Below are 27,031 nucleotides of genomic sequence, written 5' to 3'. Positions count from 1 at the left end.
TATTTGGGAACTGGTGGACAGGAAAGAAAAGTCTACCTACAGTGGTATGGTTGCAGGGCTGTTTCCTTGGACTGTTCACCTGGTGTTTTTCAAATGAATGCCTGCTGGTGGTATTGGAGCTTGAAATAATGGGATGAGTTGGGGGAAGGAAGGTTGTAGGAAAAGATCTTTGTGGTCCACTGGGGATGGGGTCAGAGAAGAAGGGGAGACTGCAGCAGGTGTTCTGCAACCGAGCTCGGGGTGAGACTGGGTGGATGAATCTGGTGGAGCAGAAGTGGTGAAGATGTGCTAATTCATACTTTTCAAACCACTTGACCAATATCCTCCCATCCACAGACCTTTCAGACAATGGATTGGGGAAGAGGGATTGAGTCTGCTCCTTATCGGGCTCTGAAGATGACAAATATGATGTCCATGCCAAACACTCTTGGCTCTCTTCTGTGTAATCCAGATTGCTGACCTAGTAAAAAGCTTTACCTCCAAGGCCACCTTCCCAGAGGTTGATGATCAGTGGCAAAAGCACCATGGTGTAGAAGATGCATGAGGAAAGTCTTACCTATGTCTCAAGTCTCTCACTTAGTGACATAGATGATGAGCTCAAAGTCATTCTGCACCTTGCCAGTCATGAGATCTATGCACAAATCATCCCAGCCTCCCTAGTGTCTGTTCATGGGCCTTTGGGCCTGCTCTCTTCTTCTGGCTCTGTGGACAAAGTACATCCTGATTTACCTTCTTACCTGAACAGGTGTGGACAATGGTGTGAACTTCCAGATCAGTCAGTATGTTGAGAGTTTTTGTGATCTCTTGGGGCCAGGCTGTAATCTTAAGTTGAGCTTCTATAAGAAAAGACTTTTGTGAAGAAGACAACTTGCCCTAGCAGCAGCATTTGACTATGCTGGAACTTGTAGTTTTCTAGGTATTATAAAACTGGGCTAAACCTCTTCCTGGGTGCATTCTGGATGTCCAAGTTCCAGGCCATGAACCAAAGCAGCCAGCTGTGTACTCAGAATCTGCTTCCTTTAGCACACTGTGTGATGATGTTTTGTGTATGCTCTAACAAAGCTTGCCTAAAGATCAGAGGGCAAAGCCAACCACTAGCTAGCCATAGAGGCCATTCAGTGGTGACATACACCTTTGAGGTCAGCTTTTGGGATCTCACGCCTTTAATCCCAGCACTAGGGAGGTGAAGACAGGAAGTGATATGGCTGGGTGGAGAGAAGAATGTAAGGTAGGAGGAGACAGGAACCCAGTCCCCTTTCAGTCTGATGATTTTGAGGAGGTAAGAACTCTAGTGACTGGCTGCTCTGCTTCTCTTATCTTTCAGCTTTCACCCTGACATCTGACTCTGGGTTATTATTATTATTATTATTATTATTATTATTATTATTATTAAGATCAATTAGAATTAATCTACAACACTGGGTTTCTTTGCTAATCCCTGGGCTACTTTCAGAGGCATCATACAGGTAGCCCATGTGATCTTTGGCCCTAGACATGAATTTCTCGCAGGCAACTAGATTAGCTCTCGCCACACTTGCTTTGCTCACCCAGTGAGGATAACCTCTCAGTGGGCACCCAATCCCACAGTGTCTAGGACCTGTTGAGGGTACACGGGACCCTTCAAGGAAGGGCTTTGGTCTGGTGGGCCATATTCAAAGCCTGAAGCCACCGAAGCAGGTCCCCTCAGTCATGTGGCAGGGGGAGGGCCCTTGTCACTTTTATCTAAGGACTGGAGATCTGGAGGGCACCCCAGGGAAGAAGCCTAGCCTCTGAAGGAGCACCATTGAAATTTGCTATCTTAGGCTCCCCAGCTACCCAGTGAGGTTCTGAGGTGTCTCTGGAGGAACTTTGCCTATGTTGGCCTCCAGGACCCGAGTATACTACAAGGGGATGTTCAGGGATGATATACTCCTCTTGGAGACATCCACACCTCCTGTCTTAGGTGTTAGAAGTATTCTGGGGGAGTGCTTTTAAGCCCATCTGTATCTGTGGATAGATACTATCAAAATATCAAATGTGCCTTCAAGATAAGAGATCTGGGTACTAGAAAGATGGCTCAGCAGCCAAGTGTGCTTGCTACTCTTACGGAGAACTAAGTAGCTCCACAGGATGGGTTACAACTGTCTATCACAACACCCTGGAGGGGTGACTCCAGTGGGCATGCTCAGAGACATAGAAATAAAAACAAAAAACACATTTATATTCGATTATAGGCATTATATTTTTATTGGTACTAGCTTTTCATCCCCCCCTCCTCCCCCTCCTCCTCCTCTTCTTTCTCCTCCTCTGCCTCTTCCCCTGCTGCCTCCAACTCTACCACCTCCTCCTCCTCTTCTTCCTCTGCCTCCCCTGCTTCCGCCTTAGGCGCCGCCGCCTCCTCCTCCTCCTCTGTTTCCGCCTCCTCATCTGTTGCCGCCTCCTCCTCCACTGGGAACTCCTCCACCGGCTCCTCCACCACCACCTCTTCCTCCTCCTCCTCCTCCTCCTCCTCATTCGTATCTTCATTTGAAGATTTAGGTGGGGCTTGGTATAGTACATTTATCTCTAGGGATAGAGTAGGAATAAGTTCAAAATAGGGAAGGAGTCATGGCACAAAGTGTAGCATGAATCTTAACTGGTCTTATTAATAAAATCAAACCTGTGAGCCAGGTATTGGGGTGAAGCTGGAAGATCAGAGATACATAACAGGCCACAGCTAACCTCACCTGGCCAACTTCTCAGCTGATCTTGTTTCCTCAGAATGGAAGCCTCTGTGTCCTCATATCCCAATGACTCTTAGCTGAACTGTGCTGTTCAAAACCTAAAAGCTTACCCTGCCAAATGCTTAACCAGCCAAACACTGCTAGTTTCTGGTCCTCACGCCTTATATACCTTTCTGCTTTCTACCATCACTCCCTGGGATTAGAGGCTTGCTTTCTGGGATTAAAGGCGTGAGTCACTATGCCTGGCTGTATTCTTGAACACATGGATTTCTGCCTCTGGAATGCTAGGATTAAAGGCGTGTGCTACCACTGCCTATCCTAAGTATCTAGTGGCTTTTCTGTTCTCTGACCCCAGATAAGTTTATTAGGGTACACAATGTTTTGGGGAACACAATACCCCACAACAAAGCTCTGGGACACTGCTGGGTATTTCTTGCAGGGACCAGGTTGGCCATCCTAGGTGAGTGACTGCTCCCACATGTGCCACCATCCATGCTACCAACATTGTTGGGGACAATTTTCTATTGGCTGCTGTTCTGTTGTTTGTAACTTTTGGATGTTCCCCTTGGGTCTCCTTTAACATCAGAAACAAAGCTTTGCTTGCTAACTGTGTTGTGCTTAGCATCCCTGTTCCCACTCTGTTCAGCTCCCTGCTTTCCCCAGCTAGGCAAGAACAGCACTTCACCTCTTTTCCACAAGTAATGGTGTGACCAGATGACCTGGTAAGACTCAATTGTGTCTAGCTGGGCATGTCCCTAAGCAATGTCCCATTGTATACACTTCCTATTGGGATTTTGGCTCTCCCATAAACTCTGTAAAGGACTCAGGTGAGGCCACATTTCAAGGGAAGGGGAAGACAACTGGGTACACTTATGCATAAAACAGGAATGAATCCAGGGATCCAGGATGGATTAGGTTAGGTCCGATCAGGTGGGCCAGTCAACTCGGTATGCAGAATCAAGAACAAGGCAGCAGGGACACACTTTCATGGATTACTGGGCATAACGTGCAGAGCCGCCATTCCACTCAGGAAATAGGGAGGAGGGTGGAGAAGGCTCTAGGTAAGGGACAGAAGAGTGGTCAAATGATGTGGCCGGTGAAGTGGGCTCCTTCATCGCTGTGGACACATTGATTAGAAAGAGTCGTCCCTGAGTTTACACAAGCAGAATCAATCCATCAGAAGTAGAAGGGTAGAGGGCAGGCAGACATACTTTGCAATGAAGAAAGACCCTCACCTTACTGCAGGGGTTCCATAAAAGACCTTTGGGGAATATAATCTCCTTTGATTCATACTCTAGACCCGTGGAGACAGGTGAGAACTATACTAAGCATGAAGCCGTATCAGTTTCAGACAGCTTAGAGGACAGAACACACTGGAAGATATGGCAAGGTGATCTGATGAGATGGCAGGAAACTGAGGTTCAGACACACAGAGGATAAGTCAGAGAGGACTCAAGAGATAAAATACAAGTGGCCATGAACTTTAATTCCTGGGATTTTGTACATCCATGATGAACTAGTAATATCTGGAAAGGAGGCCTTATCTGGACCACAGAGTCCCAGATCCATGCTCAAGTACTAGGTCAGAAGCTCCAAGATAGGTGTCAATGTGTCCTTTGACTCATTTGCCCTACAGGTCAGTCTAGTGTGAGGAGCACAGGCTGGAAATGAGCTCACACACAGGCTTCCTCCTGTCCCTGTCCCCACTGACACCATGTCCACATGACAGAGTAGACCCAGAATGCAATGTTGTTACCTACCTGGAGCTATAGGAATTGACTCCTTTCCCAACTCCCTGAGTTGCAGTTCAGGAGCATCACCTGGAAGAAAGCAACAGAGTGGCTCATTCTGCCTACAGAAGATACAGCCACATCAGCTCACACCAGATCAGCCTCAGCTTCCCACTGGTTCCTTGACATCTTAGGTTATGGAAGGTGCTTCAGTGAGGCCAGTATACTCACTCTGCCACCCACCCATAAGATTGTCTTTTATATAAAGACTGAATGGGGGCTGGAGAGGTGGCTCAGAGGTTAAGAGCACTGGCTGCTCTTCTAGAGGTCCTGAGTTCAATTCCAAATAACCACATGGTGGCTCGCAATCATCTATAATGAGATCTGGTGCCCTCTTCTAGCACACAGGCATACATGCAGGTAAAACACTGTATATATAATAAATAAATAAATAAACAAACAAATGAATAAATAGAAGTAGGCACTTCAAGATTTTAAGGAAAAAGAAGACTGAATGGAAACATGGAGGTACTGTTATAAGTCCTGCAGGACCAGCCAGAAGAGGATTCACTTCTGCATTATTGGGCCCACACTACAAGACCTTTGTACTCAGGTTCATGTCATTGACTACCGACAGTTGTGAGCCACTGACAGTTTCTTCTATCACAACTCACCAATCAAAAGTGAGCACCAGATATACACATATTTCCAGACTACATCAGAATACACACAATTTCCGAGGAACGCTACTGATTACAACTGATGGCTAGGAGCGTTGTCGGGGACAGAGGCAGGAAGGATGGGTGTTCCGGTGAAGACCATACTTTTATTTCTAAGTTTGTTTCATCTGCATTGCCTGCATATGAATGCTTGTATATCACATGCATACAATGCCAGGCAAGATCAGAAGAGGGCATGAGATACCCTGGAACTGAGTTACAGATAGTTGTGAGCAGCTCTATGGGTGCTGGAGCTCAAATCTGGTCCTCTGGTAGAACAGATAATGCTCTTAATCATACCAACTCCCATTGACAGTGGGGTTTGGTATGTTTGCTTCTACCTCTCTTTACCATTATGCCTGGATGGAGTAGTATTTAAATCTCCAGGCAAATTTACATCTCACTGATACCTTTCATACTGCCTTAGCCTGCCAAGCAGAAGGTACAACCTTACTGTTTCCTGGATCCTCTCCTATCAACTCCAACAGGGCATGCTGTTACTTACTAGGAAAGCTTTCTTTACTACTGATATTCTGATGCTCTTCAACATCTGTGTCCCCCACTTGGGCTATATCTGCAAGAACATCAGGACATAGTGTACCAGGTAAAGCCACACCAGCTCACACAAAGTTGACCCAGGTTCTTCTTGGGATTTTCCACAGAGCCTCTATGGCAGAACCATTTAATCATTTAACTTTCAACTCTCCTTTCCAACAGGAATCCTGATTCAGGCTTCTTAGGAATGAAACACTAAGGTATTTCCTGAACAAGAGAGAGATTTCAGATACTTACGATTTCCAAACACAACAGATGTGATCTGCAACTATGAAAAAGAAAGCATTGTTAAGATTGGGCTATACTGTATCCTTCACAATGGTCTGGTTTTCTCTGGATGACTTAGAGACCGGTGGGAATATAGCTCTACTGGTGCTGCATATGACACCAGTAGAGACGGAAAGAGCCTTCCTTCCTGGCACTGTACCTCCCAAGTCCACTAACATTGCAAGCAAATCCTTACTAGAACAGGGAAAGGAGTTTCTGAGGGAACTCCTTCTATGTTTCAATTTTAATGAATATGGTGATGTCAACGATACCAGAGAGCTGGAGACCCTGAACTCCACAAAGGAAACTGTCTTTCAAAAAGTAACACACATGGAACCCAAATAGAGCTGTATTTCTACAGAAGACACACAAAGGTATGCTTACCATTTGTCTGGATTCTGGTACACTAATAGCACCAGATAAATCTAGGAGAAAACAGAGTAACTGTGAGGATGTTGGCAACTAATGATTATAAAACACTCAGGGAATATTTTCAATGTGCACACGTGTGTATGGAGATAGCTTGGGCTGCTGCTGGGCCATCCTCCAGTGTAGAAGGATGTTCCAGAAAAGAAAAAATAAAACAGATCAATATGAGACCTAGGTTCCTTGTTCCTCAATTAAAGCCACTTTAAACAATATAAAATAAATCTAGCTGGTTCACACTTTGTGGCATATACTTATTGCTTTTTTTTTTTTGGAGCTGAGGACCGAACCTGGGGCCTTGTACTTGCTAGGCAAGTGCTCTACCACTGAGCTAAATCCCCAACCCTTATAATCCCAGCATTCAGGAGGTAGTGGAAGGAGGACCAGGCCTCAGCTTCAACCATAGAGCAAGATAGAGGCAGCCTGTGATAAATGTGTCCCTGTCTCAAAATAAAAATAATAACACTAAAGCTGCATAATTTCTAACTGTATTCTAAATATTTATCCTATACTTGCAGGTCAGTGTAGCTTTTACCATCCAACAGAACAATTTCTCTTTGCAACAGAATGAAATCATAACAGAAAACTACAACAAATAAAAATGCAGAGATCAGGTGACTGTGGGGGGCCTGGCCTGAACCTTCCATCTAGAACATTAGTGCTGCAACCAAAACTGTGGAGAGTGGGAGAAAAAAATCCTCTTCCCCTGGGAACAGCCCAGTTGGTTTTCCAACAACAACTGGTCAGCTCTGAAATCTCATAATACAGATAACATTGTATGGAAAGAGTGGATTATATCTATATATTTAGGAATATATCACACACACACACACACACACACTCACACACACTCACAAATGCACTCTCTCTCTCTCTCTCTCTCTCTCTCTCTCTCTCACACACACACACACACACACACACACACACACACATGTAACTACAATCTACAGTTGGAGGGAAGGAGGCCAGAGGTCATAAATTCGAGGAAGAAAGGGGGTGACGCATGGGGATGGTCAGAGGGAGGAAAGAGGAAAATGATATAATTTAATTTCAAAAACAAAAAGTTTCAAAGCACAGTATGTGTGATTGTTAACACTTGCTATGTGTCACCAACAGGTGTTTCTCAGAACTGCACAGGCTGCTCAACTGATCTGCTTTGGTTACTGACAAGCTGGGTTGGAAAATCTTATTGCTCATAGTGCTATTAGAAAGTGTACTATAATATTTCAGTTGTTTTTTTTTTTGTGTGTGTGTGTGTGTTTGTTTTGTTTTGGGACAGCTTCTAAGACATGAGTCCAAAATCTACAGAAGTAAGCCGCCTTGTCCTACATGATTGCTTTAAACTCCAAAGGTCTGTGTGAAATGACCGGACACAGCAGGGAGTCTTTGGATTTTTCACACAAGTGACTTCAAGCATCTGTGGATGTGGTCTAGTTTAATATGCAGTTAACATGACATGGAGGCAATTTGTCATGGACAGGCAGCATCTCTGAACCACATGGTAAACCCTCAGCCCTGCTGACAATGCTCTCAAAATTTTCTTAAATGAATTTAAGGCTCAACCACGGAAGCAAGAGTAATGGATTGCCCAGATGGATTCATGTTTTAACTTTCTGCTTTTGACTTTGATCAGAGATTCTTCATTTTTGTTCTGAAGCAGGGGTTATAACAATCCCCAAGCACAAATGTCATGAAGACTAGATGAACTAATAAAGTATAAAGTTCATTTAAAGTATGAATGGGAGCATAAACTATGTCCTCCATAGACCATTACCCATGCAGGGAAACAAGACATTGAAGCACCTGAAACCCTAATATTCTTTATGCACACAGCCTCATGGAAATCTATGCAGAAACCTGGCTGTCAAGGGCATCTAGAACACCCTTAAAAAGTCGTGTTGACTGTTTTGCTCTCTCCAGAAACAGCAAGTTGGGTGGCCTTTCAAAGAGAAGACAGTAAGGGACACCCTACCTATCTTAACATTTACATTCTTCCTCACCAAGGAGTTAAACAATACTTACCGCTTTGGTCTTCTTCCCAGGCTCCCTGAAATTATAGAAACAAAGACATTTTGAGGGTAACATCATGGGGCATACAGGCACATGTCTTTCTCTTTTTTTTAATTAAGATTTTTTTCATTCATTTTACACACCAATCAAAGATCCTCTTCTTCCCTCCTTCCATGCCCCCAGCCTCCCCTCCCAATCCACCCCTCACTTCCTCCCACAAGAAGGCAAGTCCTCCCATGTGGAGGCACATTCAGTAGAGGCAAGTCCAAGTCCTTCCCCCCTGCCTCAAGGCTGCACGAGGTATCCCATCATAGGTAGTGGGCTCCACAAAGCCTGCTCATGCACCAGAGATGGTAACTTGTTATGTACACACTCATAAGTGGATACTAGATATAAAGCAAAGAGTAATCAGGCAACAACCCACAACCCCAGAGAAGCTAACTAACAGGGAAGACCCAAAGAGGGACACATGAACTGCCCTGGGAAGGGGAAACAAATGAGATCTCCATGAGTAAACTGGGTATGAGGAGTGGGCAATGGAGGTTAGGGGATAGGGGATGAGAACATAAGGGAATGGGATGGTTGAACTGGAACAGGGAGGGGGAAAGCAATGAAAGAGATACCATGATAGAGAGAGACATCGTGGGGATAGAGAAAAACCAGGTGCTAGGGAAGTTCCCAGGCATCCCCAAGGATGACCCCAGCCTGGACTACTAGCAATAGTAGAGAGGGTGCCTGAACTGAACTGGCTTGCCCCAGAGATCAGACCGGTGAATACCCTGTCATCACAGAACTTTTCTCCAACTAATGGAAGCAGATGCAGAGATCCACAGCCAATCACTAGACCGAGCTCCAGGAGTCCAGTCAAAGAGAGAGAAGAGGATTCTATGAGCAAGTGCATCAGGATCATGATGTGGAAACACGCAGGGACAACCAAACAAACAAGAGGGAATTCATGAAAGTTGGATCAATGGCTGTGGTGCCTACATGGGACTGGACTAGGTCCTCTGCATGGTGAGACAGTTGTGTAGCCTTTATTTCACTGCCAACATTAATGGCTGGCAAAAGAAAGATATATCTGTGACAAACCTATGATATTTTTCAGAATGATGTATCTCTAACCCTCCTTCAGTCACCAACCACAAAATAATCTAAAGAAGAAGCATTGTTTTCCAGAGGGACAGGTGATAGCATATATTCTGTACCCTGACTGTGCCATTCACAAATGCTCTTTCTCATAAGGTGTCCATCGGCAAGGAACTATTCTACTATTCCAGAAAACACAGCATAGTATATATACATACTGTCATATTTTAATAGGCAAACTCAAATAAAATAGGAAAGTCAGACAGCAACATTTCCATTTCAGTCATAGAAAGTCCACCTTACCTCAGTAGAATGGTCGATTTCTTCCTCTTTAGAAAATAACTGTTTAATATCAGGGGCATCTTTAGTATCTAGGAAGAGAGAGTGACTGTTCATCACTGGTGCTGTGGGCCATGGCTTCCTTAGAGAACAGTGCTTAGCTTACACAACAGGCTTATATGTATGGCTATGCTCTCGAGGCTAGACCGAGGGGCTGCTGGAGCATCCTCATTGAAAGCACTGAGTCAACAAGAAGCAGGGAAAAAATGGAAAATGGAACACTTGCAGTGTGCTGATGGGAACAGAAGACAATAAAAGTCTTCCAAGGGTACAAGCTTCCCATTACTCCTATCAATCACTTGAAGACCAGACGGATGGTCTTCTAAAACTAAGAAACAATGTGAGTTTTAATTTATGCTAAGTTGCCATCTAGTACACACTTTCCAGGGTACCAAAAGGAATATGGTTTATGGAGTGGTATTGGTGAACACGAGAAAATAAAGACCATGATAACGTGTCCCCTCTGCAGCACATCTGGGTACCTCAGAATGCTGGAAACAAAACAAGGCTCACAGCAATCCAGAAGCTAATTCAATGAACCACTGAATTAGCATTTTAACCTCTAGTGGCACCATGCTCCACTCCCTAGTTCAGTGCATGAACCATAAAGGGGCAGTCACATCCCAGGGAAAAGAAAACCTTAAATGCTGTTGTGTTGGAGCAGCACAGCTTTTCTCTGGAATAGATACTATTTTTAGAGTAGGCTAATAGAGCAATGTAATTTTTCTCTTTGGAGTAGAAAGCACTTTCCCAAGTCATCTGCTAAAAGCATTGGCAGACCATATTTTTCCAGTGGTTTCCTGTGGTAATAGGTATATTCTGGGGCAAACATTCCATAAAATGAAATCACAATAAAACGAGTATCATGGAGATAATTTACACACTTCCTACATTCTTTTGGTTAATCTAAGATTCACACAAATGGAGGACAATGTACACACACACACACACACACACACACACACACACACACACACACACACACGGTTCTGAACAATCAAGACATGAGGCTTTATTTCTTTTCCCATTGACACTGAAGTTCTGTTCACATAGGAAGGTTAAACTAAGAATTCTGTACCCTCCAGTGTATTGAAGCTCTCCCCCACAGACCAGTAGAATCCCATGACAAAGACAGGATACTTGCTGGTTGTATGCAGTTAAAACTCACTCCAATCACTAATTCACTATTACAGAAAACCACCAGAAACACACGAGGAAGAGAATAATCATTGTAAACAATTCATTCACAAAGTCACTAAAGAAACTGAAGATTTAAAACACACAGGAGCAATAATCAACTTCAAGGTAGTAAAACCATTTTATAGCAATGTCTGATTAACAACAAAAACCATAAGGTATTTTTGAAAACATGAAATATGTAGTAATGTGCTACTAAAACTCAAAGTTTCTAGTTGGTAGCTTTAAAAGGACATTATCATAATATTCATCTGATTGTAGTGTGAAATTTAAGATTTAGATACTAACTTGGAGAACCTATAGAGTTCAGGAGACTAGAAAGGGAACATTAATTGGTAAGGAGGAAGGAAGATAGTAAGGGGGTCATGGGGGAGCACAGGTGACATGAAGGGAAAAGGGGGAGTAAAGGGAGGGAGGTCTGAGTGGGGAAAGGGATGGCAGAACAGAACAAAGGAGGGACAGCACGGAGGATGTTTGAAAAGGCTAAATGGAAGATCATAAGATTAAATAGACACACAAATAGTCAAACAAAAATGTATAATTGGGATTGCTCCAAACAGGGAATTATGCCAGATGCCATGGCTTGCCATGTAAACATTTGACAGCCTGGAAAGATGGCTGAGGTAAAGGTCATCTGTCTTTTTCAGAGGACATGGTTGTGATTCTTTGATAGGTTGTATATATTTTATGGAATTATAAAATGGATCATTTGCTTCCGAAAGAGGAAAAGCACAGGAACCTCCCATTTTCCTCGTACTTACAGATCTCTTTCCTGCTCTCTCGCACTCCCAAGCACAGGGTGTGACATGGCCACTACTGGGACCCTTTCCCATTGAACCTGGCCAAGAAGGCTGTTACATATTTCAAATTTCACTTGTACTTTGGGGACTCTTCAGATCTAATCCATCTGTGTCACCCACATGTGGATTAATGTGGGGCGTTTACCCACCACCCCCACAGCTTGCTAGAGTTTTCTTGAGTGCGATCAGCAGGAAATATTAGATAGAAGGATTTATAGCGGAGAATCTTGCGGAGATAAACAGATAGAAAATAAAGGATAGCCTCGAGAGGGCCTGGAACCTATTTCAATGGGCCCCGACTGTCTCTTGCCCAGGGTTTTTATAGAGACGCCAAGGGGTGGAGCAAAAGACCTCCTCCCCCAGCACAGCCAAGTGCAGACCATCTCAGACACCTGCACTCAGGCCCGTGGTCCTGATCATCCTCTATTCGGACCTGCTGGGTAAAGCCACGAGGAACCCCAGAACGGGCTCCCACAGATTAAGTAGCAGATAGGGTTACTCACCTGTTTCTGCCCATATCAGGTGAAGCTACATCAACTTATACATGTGCCCCAGCTTTCCTCTAGTTCATAGTATTCAGCGAGAGCCAAAGTGACTTTTATTTTTATTTAATTTTTTAAATACCTCTTAAAATTCTATGGTTGTATTTCTAGGGATGAGATAGATACACTGATATATTTCAGATAGTGAAAGTTCTGGTAAATCTGTTCAGTTTTACCTATGGCACAGAGGATAACTGACTACTACATATAATGGAAGCAAAGCCTCAATATGTACAGTACCTTCCTCTTGGGTTTGTATTATTTCATCAGATGCGCTACCACTGCCTGGAACAGCAACTGGAGTAGCTGGAGGTTCCTCCGTAACTTGAGGGATGATAATTTTTTTCCTACAAAATCTTCTAAAGAATGAAGTAACTGAAAATGTAGTCACAACAGGGAGAGTTATGTTAGTTTACGGCAGAAAACCAGAAAACTAATCATGGCTGTGTGTTTGTAAATATGGTCTAATTTCCTGTTCCAGCTAGTCATCAGTGTCAAGAGTGTTGCTTGTGGAAGATCACATTTTGTGATTAAGCAGTATACAGACAATATAGGTACTGTCTGCATTTACGTGGCTGGTGCAATACAAAAGGAGCAGGACTGAATGTGTTGTATGGGTTTGGTGCCAGATGGCAGCCCTTCCTTCTGACAATCGCATGAATACAGTGTTGTTCATACGATTCCTCTTTCTTCCATGCTTTTCTCCAAACACTGGAAGTTTCAGAAGGACTTCTCATGATACTTTCTAGTCTAAAAGAGAACTACAAATGGTAAATCATAAGGAAAGGCACATGTACAGCAGAAATACTCCAATGATGTTTGTTAAATATCAGAGGAATTCAGCTAGAAGCTAGTGACTGAATTTAGAGTGATCCATTGCATCCAGCATGGGAAGTGTGGCTGTTGTTGACTTTCATTCTTTATTCACCTGTGGTCCTTGTAGCTCACAGAGAACATACGGTATTAATAGCCTTACATGACTGAGAAGTAAACAACTGTGTGCACTCCCGACTTTTCACCGTTAGGACCACATTAGTTACACCCCTGTCACTGTGACCAAACCCCTGACAGGAGCAGCCTGAGAGAGAGAGATATTCTTTACCTTCCAATCCCTGACTCAAAACTGGAGTCACTGGAGGGCACTGGCTTAGTACAAATATGTGACTCTTCTCTTGCATCTTCAACCTGTCATATCCCTCCCACTGACTAATTGTGACTGCCAGGGAACCCCACTGAGAGATTATAGATTCGAGCATATTCCTTAGAAATACTCAGAGTCCAAATCATTCTACATCATGTTATTGCACGATGGTTTGACAAAAATGAAACTTCCCTTCAATTGGCCAAGCCTTCCTTGATGTCTTCAACATGACCAGGTAAGGAAAGCAGTCTGGCATTTGGGTGGTAAGTATGCACATGGCTTTCTAGATGACAAATATCCTCAGCCACTGTATGGACAACCCAGATAAATGTAGCTAGAAGGGCAGGGTCTGTATTAGCACCAAGTGTGCACCACAGCTGCTCTGCTCGACTCATCAAAGTCCAGTTTCTACACACTCTTCTACCCACAGACTCTACGGGGCAATTGAGTCAAGCTCATCCCCTAACCATTATTTTAAACTTCTAGAAATACCTCTAATGCAAGATCAGGCTGAAAATCCCTATGTATAAAAGGATGAGTTTCAATTTATGGTTCTCCTCACTCTAGCTCTGAAGAATTGGGTTTACAGAAGTGTGCCACAATGGGCACATATTATACAGTCATTGGGATCAAATCCAGGGTTGTGCACATGCTAGAAGCACACTAAACCGAACTGGTCTTTACATTCCTGCCTATTGACCCTCTTTGACAAATCTGACTGTGAGGTTACTCTAACACAGCCAGCATCTTCAGAATGATGATACCCAGCCATGCTCTGCCTGTGTAACTCACTGCTGCTTATATCATTCCACTGAGTGCTCAGACACAGCAGGCAGCAGGGAGACTGACTGCCAGTAATAGAAGTAATACTGGAACACAAACTCGAGCTCACCTTTAAAGATGTATAGATAGCTAAAAGAATGATCCAGTGCAGCTCAAGAATGAAGGGATGACTGGAGGTCTTAGTGGACATTGCCTATAAATTGTGTGGCTCTTTGGGCTCATGTTAATGTTGTCTAATCTGTTAAGCTTTTACAATAGTTCTTACTGGAATGAGCCATCTCTTCCATAAATCCAGTTATCACACACATCCGACCTATTTTTCAGTGCAGTCTCTCCTATAGTCAAATGCTCTGATCTGACCAAACATATGGACTTTCTATGGTGGTATTTTATTTGTACTGAAATGTGATTTAATTGTATGTTAATAAATAAAGTTGCCTGGGGTCTGAGCTATTAGAGCCATAAAAAGAGCGTGGCGGTGGTGGCACATGCCTTTAATCCCAGCACTTGGTAGGCAGAGCTAGGTAAGTCTCTATGTTCAGGGATACAGCCAGCATTGGAGACACACGCCTTTAAGACCTGGAGGGCTGTACTTACAGGCAGTGACGAGGCAGTCACGTGTTTGGGTTTACAACCAATGAGAAGGCAGAACAGAAAGACTATATCAAGACAAACACACAGGAAGTAGGTCTCTTTCAGAGAGGTAGGACCACCACAGGAGGAAGGGTAAGGTTTTAGCTCTGAGCTCTGACCTCTTGGCTTTCTCTTTTACATTGGTTCTGTGTTTCTTATTTAATAAGACGGTTGGTTACATCTACAAATTTCCATCTATCATACTTATGAGTGTCTGCAGGCAGCTAAAGAGTACTGCCTGGCTTTCTGCCCACTTGGTGCTCATCATTGTCTGCTGTTTACCTAGGGCTGGGTTATTGCAGGCAGATGCTGGGAAGATGGGCCTCTCACATAGGTATCCCTGAGCCCTTGACAAAATAAAAAGTACTTCCTGAGCTCTACCACTGGAAAGACTGATGACCTATCCATACACTTTGAGCTATCATTCTCCAGAGAAATGCACAAAAAAAAAACCCAAAACAAAACCAAGTCTATCACACATCTGTACGGTGAGCTTTGAACACTTTTTTTTTAAAGGTAAAATGTGTATCTTGCTTTTTGAATTGACAAATTTGTCACTGGAAAGTGGACTCTGTCATAGGGATAACTGTATTGGGAAAAAATCTATTTAGACCCTGCCTGGTACACAAAATGCCAAAATAACTAGAGGCATCAGAACTGAAAGCAGTGACTGTAGACACATTGGTAAGACTCGTTACTTAGGGCATTGCCTTTTCCCTGCTTAAATTCCCAAGTTTCACTCCCAATAGGAGTCTTATATCACATTGGTGTGCCAGAGAAAAGACAGCCAGCATTTAAACAATTCTAAAATGTGTTTGAGAGATTCCGTAATACATACAACAATTAAATTTCCTCTTCTCCACCTGTAATTGAAAGGAAAGAAAACACTTTGAGGTTCAGGTCATACAGAGTCTTTTTGCATAGCTCTTTAGTTCACCCTATGACACAGCATAGTGTAAAGCAGGATAGGAAAAAGACATTAAAAAAAAGACTGTATTCATACATTATGTGATGATGTCACAGAAAACCAGGGCTACGTACTTTGTGACAAAAACTAATACATCACACACTAATGCTGACTCAAAGTGAGAGCAGAGCACCTCTTCTGTTTGGCCTTCACTGAGGGCTCCCTAAGCTACATCCCAGCATGGCAGACCAACTTAACAACCTGCCCTGGGAGATTAATTCCTTCTAAGAGGGGGCCTCCAATTATTTGCACGAGTGCACATGTTTTAAATGTATTATACCCTAAATATTCAAATATTGGATGCATGAAGCTTCCCACCATATTGAGACTTTTGGGGAACAACACAAATTCCATCTAGATGACAGGATGGGAAAACAAATAGGAGAGGCCCCTTAAGGAAAAACACACATCTTAATAGATGATATGCCTGTTAACTTCTGAGTCAATATTACACACATTTATCTAAAGAGGAGCCTTTTTTCTCCAGAAGAAAAGCCCCCCTCATACAGACTGTGACACTTGACACGGGAAGATTTGATTCAGTCTGGACCAAGATGGTACAATTCCACTTTGTCCTCTTCCTAAATTAACTCTCTAATACCCATGATGCCCTGCTCAGTTTCATTGTTCAATGGGATATGCACTGAAACATAAGATCACTAGAATAACCTTTCTATCTTAGAGAAAAGAAAGGCCCCCTTACCTTCTCCACCTTTATTTCTGTCTCTTCAGGTAGCACTAAAGGGGACAGAAAGTGACTGTCAGCTCATGGTCTTGCTTCCTACTTATGCAGCATCCTTACTTGATGTGACTAAAAGTGCATAGACTTAGTACATGTGACTAGACCTACTGAACAGGATTGTTGGGCAGCTGCTGAACTGTCTTCCCTTGAAGGGAAATTAAAACAGAAAAAGGCCTGGAGAGATATGAGTAACAGAATTGTATTTCCAGACAGTGGGGGACCTAAAGCAACATAAAATAATCTATCAGATTGAAGATTAAATACAAATCTTCACAGGTATTCTCTTTGGAGTGACCACTGGTATGCTTCAGTTTGCATGTAGAGGTCAGAAGACAAATTGTGGGATCCCAAATTGTAGATGCATAAGATAACCCCCACACCTAAGGCTCAGGGAACATTTTGGTAGAGGATTGGAAAGACTATAAGAACCAGAGGGACAGGACATATGCTGCTAGATAGTGTCTTCTAGACATGGCAGGGATGATATAGCCCATGAAATCTCAACACAGTTCCCCAAATAGGACCTGCATCATGACAGCCCCTACTGATATGGCACCCTAGACCAGGAGCTACAGAGAGGTTGCAGAGAGATGAATTTTCTCCAGAGGTAAGTCTCCTCATAAGTTATCTAATCCTGAACTAACTGCACTAAACATACAAGAGCACACATAGGTATATATAAGAGCAACATTAAATGAACTCCTCTGTTTATGTAAGTATAGTAGTTATCAGAGAAGAACTCATATATTTGAAGGGGGGACATGGGATGAGATGGATTGAGGAGAAGGTGGGATAGAATGATGTAAACACAGTAGTCACATTAAATTCTCAAAGAATTAAAAATGTAAATTATAACAATCCTGGTCTTTCACTTTTGTCTTCCTTCCTTCAATCAAGGTTTTTCATTGAAGCTAAACTGAAACTAATAGTCATCAGGACCCAGAATCATCCTTCTCTGGCCCTGAATATGCTGGGGTTACGGGTGTGCATAGAATTGTCTGAACTTTTTTATATGTGCACTGGAGATTAAATCATGCTGAGTGAGGTAACCCAGACTCAGAAAGAAAACATGATATGTACTCACTTATAGGAGGATACTAGATGTAAAACAAAGATGACTAGACTGCTACTCACAATTCCAGGGAGGCTACCTAGAAAACAGGACCCCAAGAAAAACATAGGGATCACTCAATGACAGAGAAATGGACGAGATCTACATGAACAACCTGGACGTGAGTGGGGGTAATGAAGGGCAAGGGTGGAGGGAAAGAGAGCTTAGGGGAACAGGAGATCCCAGATAGATCAAGAACAGAGAGAGAGAACAAGGAATAAAAGACCATGATAAATGAAGACCACATGAGAATAGGAAGAAGCAAAGTGCTAGAGAGGCCCACAGAAATCCACAAAGATACCCCCACAATAGACTACTGCCAATGGTCGAGAGACAGCCGGAACTGACCTACTCTGGTGATAGAATGGCCAAACACCCTAACTATCATGCTAGAAACCTCATCCAATGACTGAGGGAACCAGATGCAGAGATCCTCGGCCAGGCCCCGGGTGGAGCTCCAGGAGTCCAATTGGCAAGAAAGAGGAGGGTTTGTATGAGCGAGAATTGTTGAGACCAAGGTTGGAAAAAGCACAGGGACAAATAGCCAAATGAAGGGAAACACAAGAACTATGAACCAATACCTGAGGAGACCCCAACTGGATCAGGCCCTCTGGATAAGTGAGACAGTTGATTAGCTTGATCTGTTTGGGAGGCATCCAGGCAGTGGGACCGGGACCTGCCCTCAGTGCATATGCTGGCAGTTTGGAACCTGGGGCTTATACAGGGACACTTGGCTCATCCTGGGAGGAGGTGACTGGACCTGCCTGGACTGAATCTACCAAGTTGAACTCAATTCTCAGGGGAGTCTTTGCCATGGAGGAGATGGGAATGGGGGGGGGGGCTGGGAGGAAGGCAGGGGGAGGGCAGGAGGGGGGGAGAACAAGGGAATCCATGGGTATATGTAAAATTAAATTAAATTATAAAATAAAAATTTAAAAAATTAAAAACAAAACAGGGTACCAATGTGTGCACAGTCTAATCACCTTCTGAGCATCTGTACACCATGTACTTAACTTTAAACAACTATTTAAAAGTGAATGTTCATGTCCCATTACATTATCTCTCAAAGGTAAAAATGATGCAATCTTGGTAAGTATGAATAATGAGATAAATTGCAATAATTCATCATATGTGGTGCATATTTTATGAAAGAACAATGCACAATGGCTAATCTACATGTGTTTATGAACATGGTTTTCTGGTCTTTATAACACTTCAGCTTTGTGATATATATATGTATATATATATAAACATATACATATATATCTGCAAGCCCTTTAAACTTACCAAAACTCCTAAATAATGATTATAAGTTGTGCATTTTTGGCAAGGTGAAGACCAAAGACATGAGACTTCTCTTAGAGAAGGCACAAAGGCTAGGCATTTCTCAGAGGTGATCCTTTCCATGCAAAATGGGGGCCTGTGAACACGAGGCTGCCATCAGTATATAGATGCAGGTAAATTCAAGACAAGGTCATTGTAGGGAGCAGATATTCTAATAATTGGAGTCACAGCTTCAGGTGTTTGGTCCAAATGACCATAACATGTCAGTGACTTTACTGTTGTCACACTTGCTAAGATTTCAGACAATGTTCTTCTGTGTGTGTGTGTGTGTGTGTCTGTGTGTGTGTGTCTGTGTCTATATCTGTCTGTGTGTATAGTGTCTGTGTGTATATGTGTGTGTGTCCCTGGGTGTGTCTTGGTGTGTCTATGTATGTGTTTTCACTTAGTTGTTTTTTTTTTTTTTTTTCGAGTCAGGGTTTCTCTGGGTAGCTTTGCGCCTTTCCTGGAACTCACTCTGTAGACCAGGCTGGCCTCGAACTCACAGAGATCCACCTGCCTCTGCCTCCCGAGTGCTGAGATTAAAGGCGTGTACCACCACTGCCCGGCTCATGTAGTTGCATGGATCACTTAGTTTTTTTTTTTCTTATTGTGCCTTGTGTCACTCTGTTTATGTGACTGCTCCAAGCTGACTCTGGTTAACTTCTCTGTCTTTACATGTTCAAGAACTTCAGTTGCACACAACCAGCCTTCTACCTATGCCCATCAGGTGAAGGGATGAGCCAGATGACCTAGTAAGATTCAAATGTCATTCTGTAAATGTAGTACACTAGAAGTTTTGGGTTCCGGACTCTTTTCTTGTGACTGATAAGTTTAGAGAAGGAGGAAGAGAAAATTATAGAATATAAAAGACACGACACATAGAGACTCATTCTGGGGACACTTCTGAGAAATGTTTTATAGTATGAAACACCATGAAAAAATTCCCGGAATAAGGGAATTGTCACACATTGATGTATTACTAGGTACAGAGTCTAGAGTCCACATGGCATTCCAGAAGTAGGAGAAAGTGGCTAGAGAAGAGAGAGATGGAGGATTATGGGGGTGGAGACTGGTCCTGGATCTCTGTGGGGCAACTTGAAATTCCCAAAAGAAAGCCACGAATACACAGAACACTATGGACAATCACAGCCTGTGGCAAGATGTGTGTCAAGAAGGTGGATCCCCAATTGCTCATGTCCTTTAGCTCTTGGAACATGGGTATTAGCTTATGGGAACTTCCTAAGGCACCATCTGTATCTTGGAATCAGAATCAAGAATGCATGAAAAAGAGCCAAGGCAGGGGTCAGAGATCAGATCCCTGCTCACTCATAAGGTCAGAGGTTCAAGGATGAAGGAAAAGTCTCTGACCTCCTCTACACCTCAGTCATCCTGCATGGCAGTCCAGGATGAGGCGCATAGGCTGGGAATGAGCTACACATTAACACTAGGCCCTTCCTTGCCAGTATATTGCAGATGTGGTAGTTGTGTCAGACTAAACAGCCATTTTACCCAGCACTCTACCCTGTTGGTGCCACGTGAAGCAGGAGTTAACAGTGAACAGAGGACTATGCATGGACTGCTACAAGTCCTGAAGGAAGAAATGGAAGGGCTCTGTTCTTCCTTTATCATTGGGCTTACTCTGCTAGACTATCACCTACAGGTTCCTTAGAGTACAAGAGAGAATACTGTTCCTCCCCAGACACAGTGGATCTATCACAGGTAAGGACACAAAGTGAACACAACACTTCATGGGCACTGTCATGGTGAATCTCAACAGTCAATTGGATGATACCCAGTACTGGGCAGCAAGTGTGAGATTAGAGCAGTTTAGTTTAGGTGAGGTGGAAAGACTACTGAACTCTGCATGACATCATGGCTTAGGAAGGGATCAAGGATATATAAAAAGGTAAGCTGAGCATGAGCATTAAATCTTCTGGTCACTGACAGGTTATAATGGGACTCTGCCACAGACTCCTGCCTGTATATATAATTACCCCGTGTTACAGTCTATAAGCTGAGACTATATTCAAAAAAGTACCAATTCCCTTTTAGGTTATCTTCACAGGAATTTTTAACAACAACTGAATAAATTATTCAGACAGGCAGAAGTAAAATGCAGAGCTAGTAACTGAATCCCAAGCCCTGAAAGTTTGGTAGTATCACGGACTTAAAGAATAAATGTTCTGCCGGGCGGTGGTGGCGCACGCCTTTAATCCCAGCACTTGGGAGGCAGAGCCAGGCGGATCTCTGTGAGTTCGAGGCCAGCCTGGTCTACCAAGTGAGCTCCAGGAAAGGCGCAAAGCTACACAGAGAAACCCTGTCTCGAAAAAGCAAAAAAAAAAAAAAAAAAAAAAAAAAAAAAAAAAAAAAGATAAGATTGGAGCTGGAAAGATGGCTCAGTGGTTAAGAGCACCGACTGCTCTTCCAGAGGTCCTGAGTTCAATTCCCGGCAACCACATGGTGGCTCGAAACCATCTGTAATGAGATCTGGTGCCCTCTTCTGGCCTGCAGGGACACATGCTGTATACATAATAAATAAATCTTAAAAAAAAAAAAAAAAAAAAAAAAAAGAATAAATGTTCTGGGGAAATGTGTACAAAGGAGAGGAGGATATGCAAAGCACATTTAATAGCACACTCTGCTCACTTTCCATCATGTCCCTGTAATTGGAATAGAACAAGAACCTTCTATTTTCCTTGTCCTTAATGAAATCTTGACCACATTCCTAACTCAAAGACAATGCATAACATGACCACTAGTGGACCCTTGCTCATTGATTCAAACCAGGTACACTGATCCAAATTCACTGAGTTGAATTTCACCCTCAGTCATGTGACATTGGAACAATGTGCCTTGAGGAACATCAGCTCTACTCCATCTGCATTACCCACATGTGGGAGAAAGGATTAGAGGGTGGTCCACCCATTCCTGTCTACAGCAGGTGAAGCCACCCTGACTCATACTAATGAGCCTCAGTTTCCACTGGTTCATGCTATTGAATGAGAGCCGAAGGTGACATCAGATGCATTTTAAATTCTTTAGCTGTGTTTACATTGAAAACTTAGATATATTAGTATTAACCTACATAGGAAAAATTGTCTTAAACTTCTCTCTAGATTTACATATGAAAGAAAATGATTATCACCACATTACACAACTGGACAGAATTACAGAATTCACAACATGCCTTTTTTCTTATCAGTTGTTTCTATAGAATAAAATTTACAGAATTCTGGTATCATCACATCTGTATGGGGTATAGCTTGTCTCTGCTGAATTCTCTCAATAAAGGAGAAACTGGGAATGCATCGAGAATAGAGTTTCATGTCAGCCTCATGGCAGAAAAACAGAGGAAACTAACAACTGTGTGTTTGTACATTTGATCTGATTGCTTGTTTCCGGGTACAGTCATCAGAGTGAGATTGTGCTTCAGGAGGATCACTGAATAGTGTACAACCAGTTAAGCATTACATGAACATGACAAGTAAAATCTAATTTATGTGGAAATACAGAAGGAAGAGCCCCATGACTGAACACACTTTGTGAGTGTGGTGCCAGAGCAGAGTGGTATCACTCTAATCCTTCTTAGAGCCCATGACACCCTTGCAATGGCTCCATTCACCGCTGTTCACTAAGACCCTAAGAATTTCTTAAGGACTACCCACAGGACTCACTAGGCTAAAACAGATCTTTGTAATGTATACTGTAGGAAAAAGCACAGGCATTCAGAAGTGCCCTGTGATGTCTGTGAGATACCAGAAGACTTCAGCTACACAGGAGTAACTGAATTCAGACAAACTGTTTCATTTACTCTAGAACACTGGAGAACCGCTATTCTTCATTCTTTGACTGCCCCTTATATAATAGTACATCTCATGGACAATGTATGGCATTGTCCATGGGAGGTAGGAAGGTAAGAAGCTTTGAAAACTTGTGTCATTTCACACAATGGAGCAGTAACAGCTGCATTTGTGTGCCAGTGACGACCTCTCCTGACAGAAACAACAGACAGGAGACATGCTCTGCCAGGCAGTCCCTGACTCCAAGTGTGAGCTTCATCCGAAGTGAGCTGTGGGATTCCTGGATCAGTAAACAGCACCTTCCTCTATCATCCTCAACCTGCCACTGGCCTCTCAGTGACTGAGTCTGAACCTCCGGAACAAAATTGGGAGGGTACCAATGCTTCCAGGCTCCAAGTCAATCTAAACCAAGTTTTTACGTGGAGGATGGGAGAAAAGGAAACTCTTTTAATCTCACCAAACCTGGATAAACCCTCTACAGGAAGAGGCTGGAAAAGCAGCCTGGTGCCATTGTAGGTGACAGATGTCCCCTGAAAAGTGTGGACAGTCTGAACTGAGTTCAGCTAACAGAATGGTAGTCTACACAGGCTACATGTGAGTTTGCAAGGTGCTGTTCATCCATTCTTCATGAAAGCTCTGTTTCTCCAGAATCTTTTCCCACACAGAAACACACCGGCAATGGATGAAGTCCTACTCCCCTCTGTTGTTTTCTTTTCCCTTTTTCAGAGAAACGGTCTCTGGCCCACAGTGATCTCAATGCCACTTTGTAGAAATGGATGACTTTGAACATAAAATTCTCCCATCGGTTTATAAAGCTATACAACCACAGCACATCTTTTGCTTACTGGGAGCTCAAACTCAAGGCCTTAGAAATGGTAGGTATGCAATAACCACATTCTCTCTCAAGAACTAGCTCTTCTTTGCCAAAGGCCTTCATAGCACATGCTTGAGCAAATACACAGAAACCATTTTGCAAATAATGATGCTCTTCTCACTCCTACCTGCTGCCTGTGGTCCCCCTAGTGCTCCCACTCACAGGCAGTATGGACACTGACTACCAGTGAGCAGAAGACCCTTGGAGCCCAGAGTCTAGGTCACATTTAAAAACCTGTTGCCAGGAGCAAAGGAGACCAGAGGTTAACATCCCTTGCTGTTCCTGCAGAGGACACAGGTCTGGTTGGTTTCTAACACAGAAAAAACAGCTCAAAACAGTCTATAACTCCAGTTGCTAGAAACCATACAGCTAATTTGAGTCTGCATATGTATCATAGATACAAATGGTGCACATACAATCATACAGGTGAATACTCACATACCCAAAATAAAAATAAATATATCTTTAAAAAATGTCTTCCTATTAGGAAAATGTGTCAGCATAGATCCAGAGCCAAGTGGTAACTGGACACCTGCCCCATCTCCCCATGCAGTATCTGTTTCCCATTCTCAGAATCAGTGATCTGACTAGAAGCCTGTGAGCTTTCTAACCTTTCATTCTTCGGAATGTCTGTATGTAGATGAGAAGTAATGCCCTGGGCTCTCTGTGGTAGTCACTACAGGGTCCTGATCTCTGCAGTTTTGACCTATTGAAGGCAGATACTGGGATGTTCCAAGTTAGGGATTACCAAGTGCTGGGGCTATAGAAGGTCTCTTCATCTCCATGGACAGCCTCATCACTTATCTCTGTGCCTTGGTTTATTCTTTCACAGAGTAGCACACAAACAAATAAATGTACTGCATATGATGGGCTTTGAACATATATACTTTATAAAGGTCAAGCGTGTATCCTAATATGGTAATTCAACAGCTTGTCCCTGTAGATTGGACTGAGCAATTGGGATACCTATCTTGGGGAAAAACAGATTTAGATGTAGCCTGTTGTACACCATTCCAGACTAACTACAGGCATCATAGCTGAATCCAGTGCACATGGACAAATACCTCCACTATTTATTTTAACTTAGAGACCCACTTTTTAAAAAAATACGGTCCAAATGCTTCCCAATAGGTGGCATAGATCACAGTACCTGGTTAGATATAAGGATACCAAGTATTTACACAGTTCATTCCTAAAACGTGTCTTAGGAAAAAATTCCATAATACATACCTCGTCTTTGGTTTCTGCAATGAACCTGAAATGTAAAGGAAAGAAAATAGTATGTGGCCTAGGTCATGATGATTTCTGTTTGCAAGGGTCCTTGAAATACATATCAACATGATATAATGGCAATCAAAGTGGGAAAGAGTCTTCAAATAAAAGACTCTGCTTTAGTATATCATATGATGGTGTCACAAAAGAACTGGGGTTCCTCACTTGTACCACTTCCCACTTTTGCTGGTTCACACACCAGATCAAGAGGCACTATCTGTTTGGTCTCTGCTGGGTGTTCCCTAAGCCACACTGCAACATGCTGGAGCATCTTTATGATCCTGCTATGAAATTAACCCTGCCACAGTGTAGCCTCAATTATTTACACTAATGCTCATGTGTTAAAAGGCTAACCACCTGCAACCCCACACTAGACATAGGAAGCTTGCTCCATATGACTGTTGTGGAACATACTGCATGGAAATTGAGGGGATCTGAAGTGCCTGACAACTTCTAAACCAAAACTTTAAGTTTTATCTAAAGAGAACCTTTTTTCTCCAGAAGAAAAGGCCTGCTCACAAGACTGATAATTAACACTGGATGCTTTGATGCTCTATTCAGTTTGGAACAGGCTGGTACAATTCTTCTTCTCCCCTTCCAAACTAACTCTCTAATACCCATGATGCCTGCTCAGTTTTGTTGTTCAGTGGGATATCCTCTGAAACATAAGATCACTAAAGTAACCTTTCTATTTTAGAGAGAAAAAGGCTCTCTTACCTCCGATGAATTTTCTTCTGTCATTGTGCGGCCATCTTGTCTAAGTGTGTTTTCATCATTTTCCGGTATTACTAGGGGGACAGAAAGTCATGAGCTTGCAGACTGTCAGCTCTTGGTCCTGCTTCCTACCTATGTAGCATCTTTGCTTGATGTGGGTAAAAGTGCATGGACTTAGGACATGTGACTAGACCTACTGAACAGGATGGTTGGGCAGCTGCTGAACCGTCTTCCCTTGAAGGAAATTAAAGCAGAGAAAGACCAGGAGAGATATGAGTAAGAGATTTGTTGCATTTCTAGACAGTGGACACCCAAAGCAACATAAAATAATCTGTCTTTGATTGTGTATTGTTAAATTAACATTTTCACATGTATTCTGTTTAGGGCCACTTGTGAGGTCTCATTTTGGGTGTGGAGGTCAGTGGATAGCTTGTGGGATCTGTTCCTCCCCTTTTGCCAGGTGTGTTCTGAGTTTCTAATCCAGGTCATTGGGCTTAGAGAAGGCATCAATATCCTTGGAAAGAAGAATTTTATCCTTCCCTGTGACCAAACTTGTGTTTAAACTTTAGTGTTTGTGTTTACAATTTTTATCATTCCAATTTCAGGTAAGAGTTGACAGATGAAGACGGCAGGAATACAATCTTTTATGTAGTAAAAGTCTCACATGAAACTCTCAACTTGGAAAGAAGAGAATCACTATGAAGGAAGCAGCTGTATAGGATGTCAGCATTTTACTCCAAGATCAAAAAACATAAAGAAATTTGCATGGACTAGGAAGAGAATCACAAGCTAAGAGCAGAACTAGAAATACAAAAGAAACTCCAGGACTTAGAAGATGTGTAACGATAGAATGTTGGCAGATAAATGCCTAGTGATATATGAGAGTGCTTTCATTAGCCACTCTCAAGAAAAAAACCCATGAACTACTAGGAGAAGCAAAGACCATTTTGAAAGATGAAATAGGCAACTTTGAATCCAGAGTGACATCCATTCAGCAGGTGTTAGCACATCTGAAAGTTCAGTTGGATGCAAAATTATCCTTCAACATAACCAGTGAGGTTGATGAAAAGGAATCATATCAGCATACATTTAAAATATTTGTCTATCTTCTATGGAGCTGTGGGTTGTAGTTTGGTTAACTTTGCTTTACTTCTGGTAATGAGTGAGTAAATACAAGAGATGCTAGGTAACAAGGCGGATGCTAAAAGGGACGCGAGGAACGCCCTCAGAAGGGGAAATGGATGAGAACTCCTGAGAAACCTGGGGGTTAGGGTGGGACAATGGAAAGTAGGGATATG

General features: G+C 42.8%; 1 protein-coding gene across 1 annotated transcript in view; it reads right to left on the bottom strand.

Annotated features, from left to right (window-relative positions):
- Positions 1-2,204: 2,204 nt before the first annotated feature.
- LOC143268217 (uncharacterized) overlaps positions 2,205-27,031 on the bottom strand; it is a 73,558-nt gene continuing 48,731 nt past the window's right edge. Inside the window, exons 15-25 of the mRNA XM_076549353.1 lie at positions 25,737-25,807; positions 24,978-25,002; positions 16,601-16,635; positions 15,769-15,793; positions 12,614-12,748; positions 9,799-9,866; positions 8,422-8,446; positions 6,358-6,398; positions 5,944-5,974; positions 4,463-4,522; positions 2,205-2,544 (exon numbers count right to left, since the gene is read on the bottom strand). Coding sequence (XP_076405468.1) covers positions 2,234-2,544; positions 4,463-4,522; positions 5,944-5,974; positions 6,358-6,398; positions 8,422-8,446; positions 9,799-9,866; positions 12,614-12,748; positions 15,769-15,793; positions 16,601-16,635; positions 24,978-25,002; positions 25,737-25,807 — 827 coding nt within the window. The 3' untranslated portion in view covers positions 2,205-2,233. The remainder of the gene's footprint in view (positions 2,545-4,462; positions 4,523-5,943; positions 5,975-6,357; positions 6,399-8,421; positions 8,447-9,798; positions 9,867-12,613; positions 12,749-15,768; positions 15,794-16,600; positions 16,636-24,977; positions 25,003-25,736; positions 25,808-27,031) is intronic.

This window comes from Peromyscus maniculatus, chromosome 12, assembly GCF_049852395.1.
Source record: "Peromyscus maniculatus bairdii isolate BWxNUB_F1_BW_parent chromosome 12, HU_Pman_BW_mat_3.1, whole genome shotgun sequence".
In the NCBI taxonomy this organism is placed as follows: domain Eukaryota; kingdom Metazoa; phylum Chordata; class Mammalia; order Rodentia; family Cricetidae; genus Peromyscus; species Peromyscus maniculatus.
Note: the sequence above shows the minus strand (reverse complement) of the source record. Positions and strands in the feature narration are given on the sequence as shown.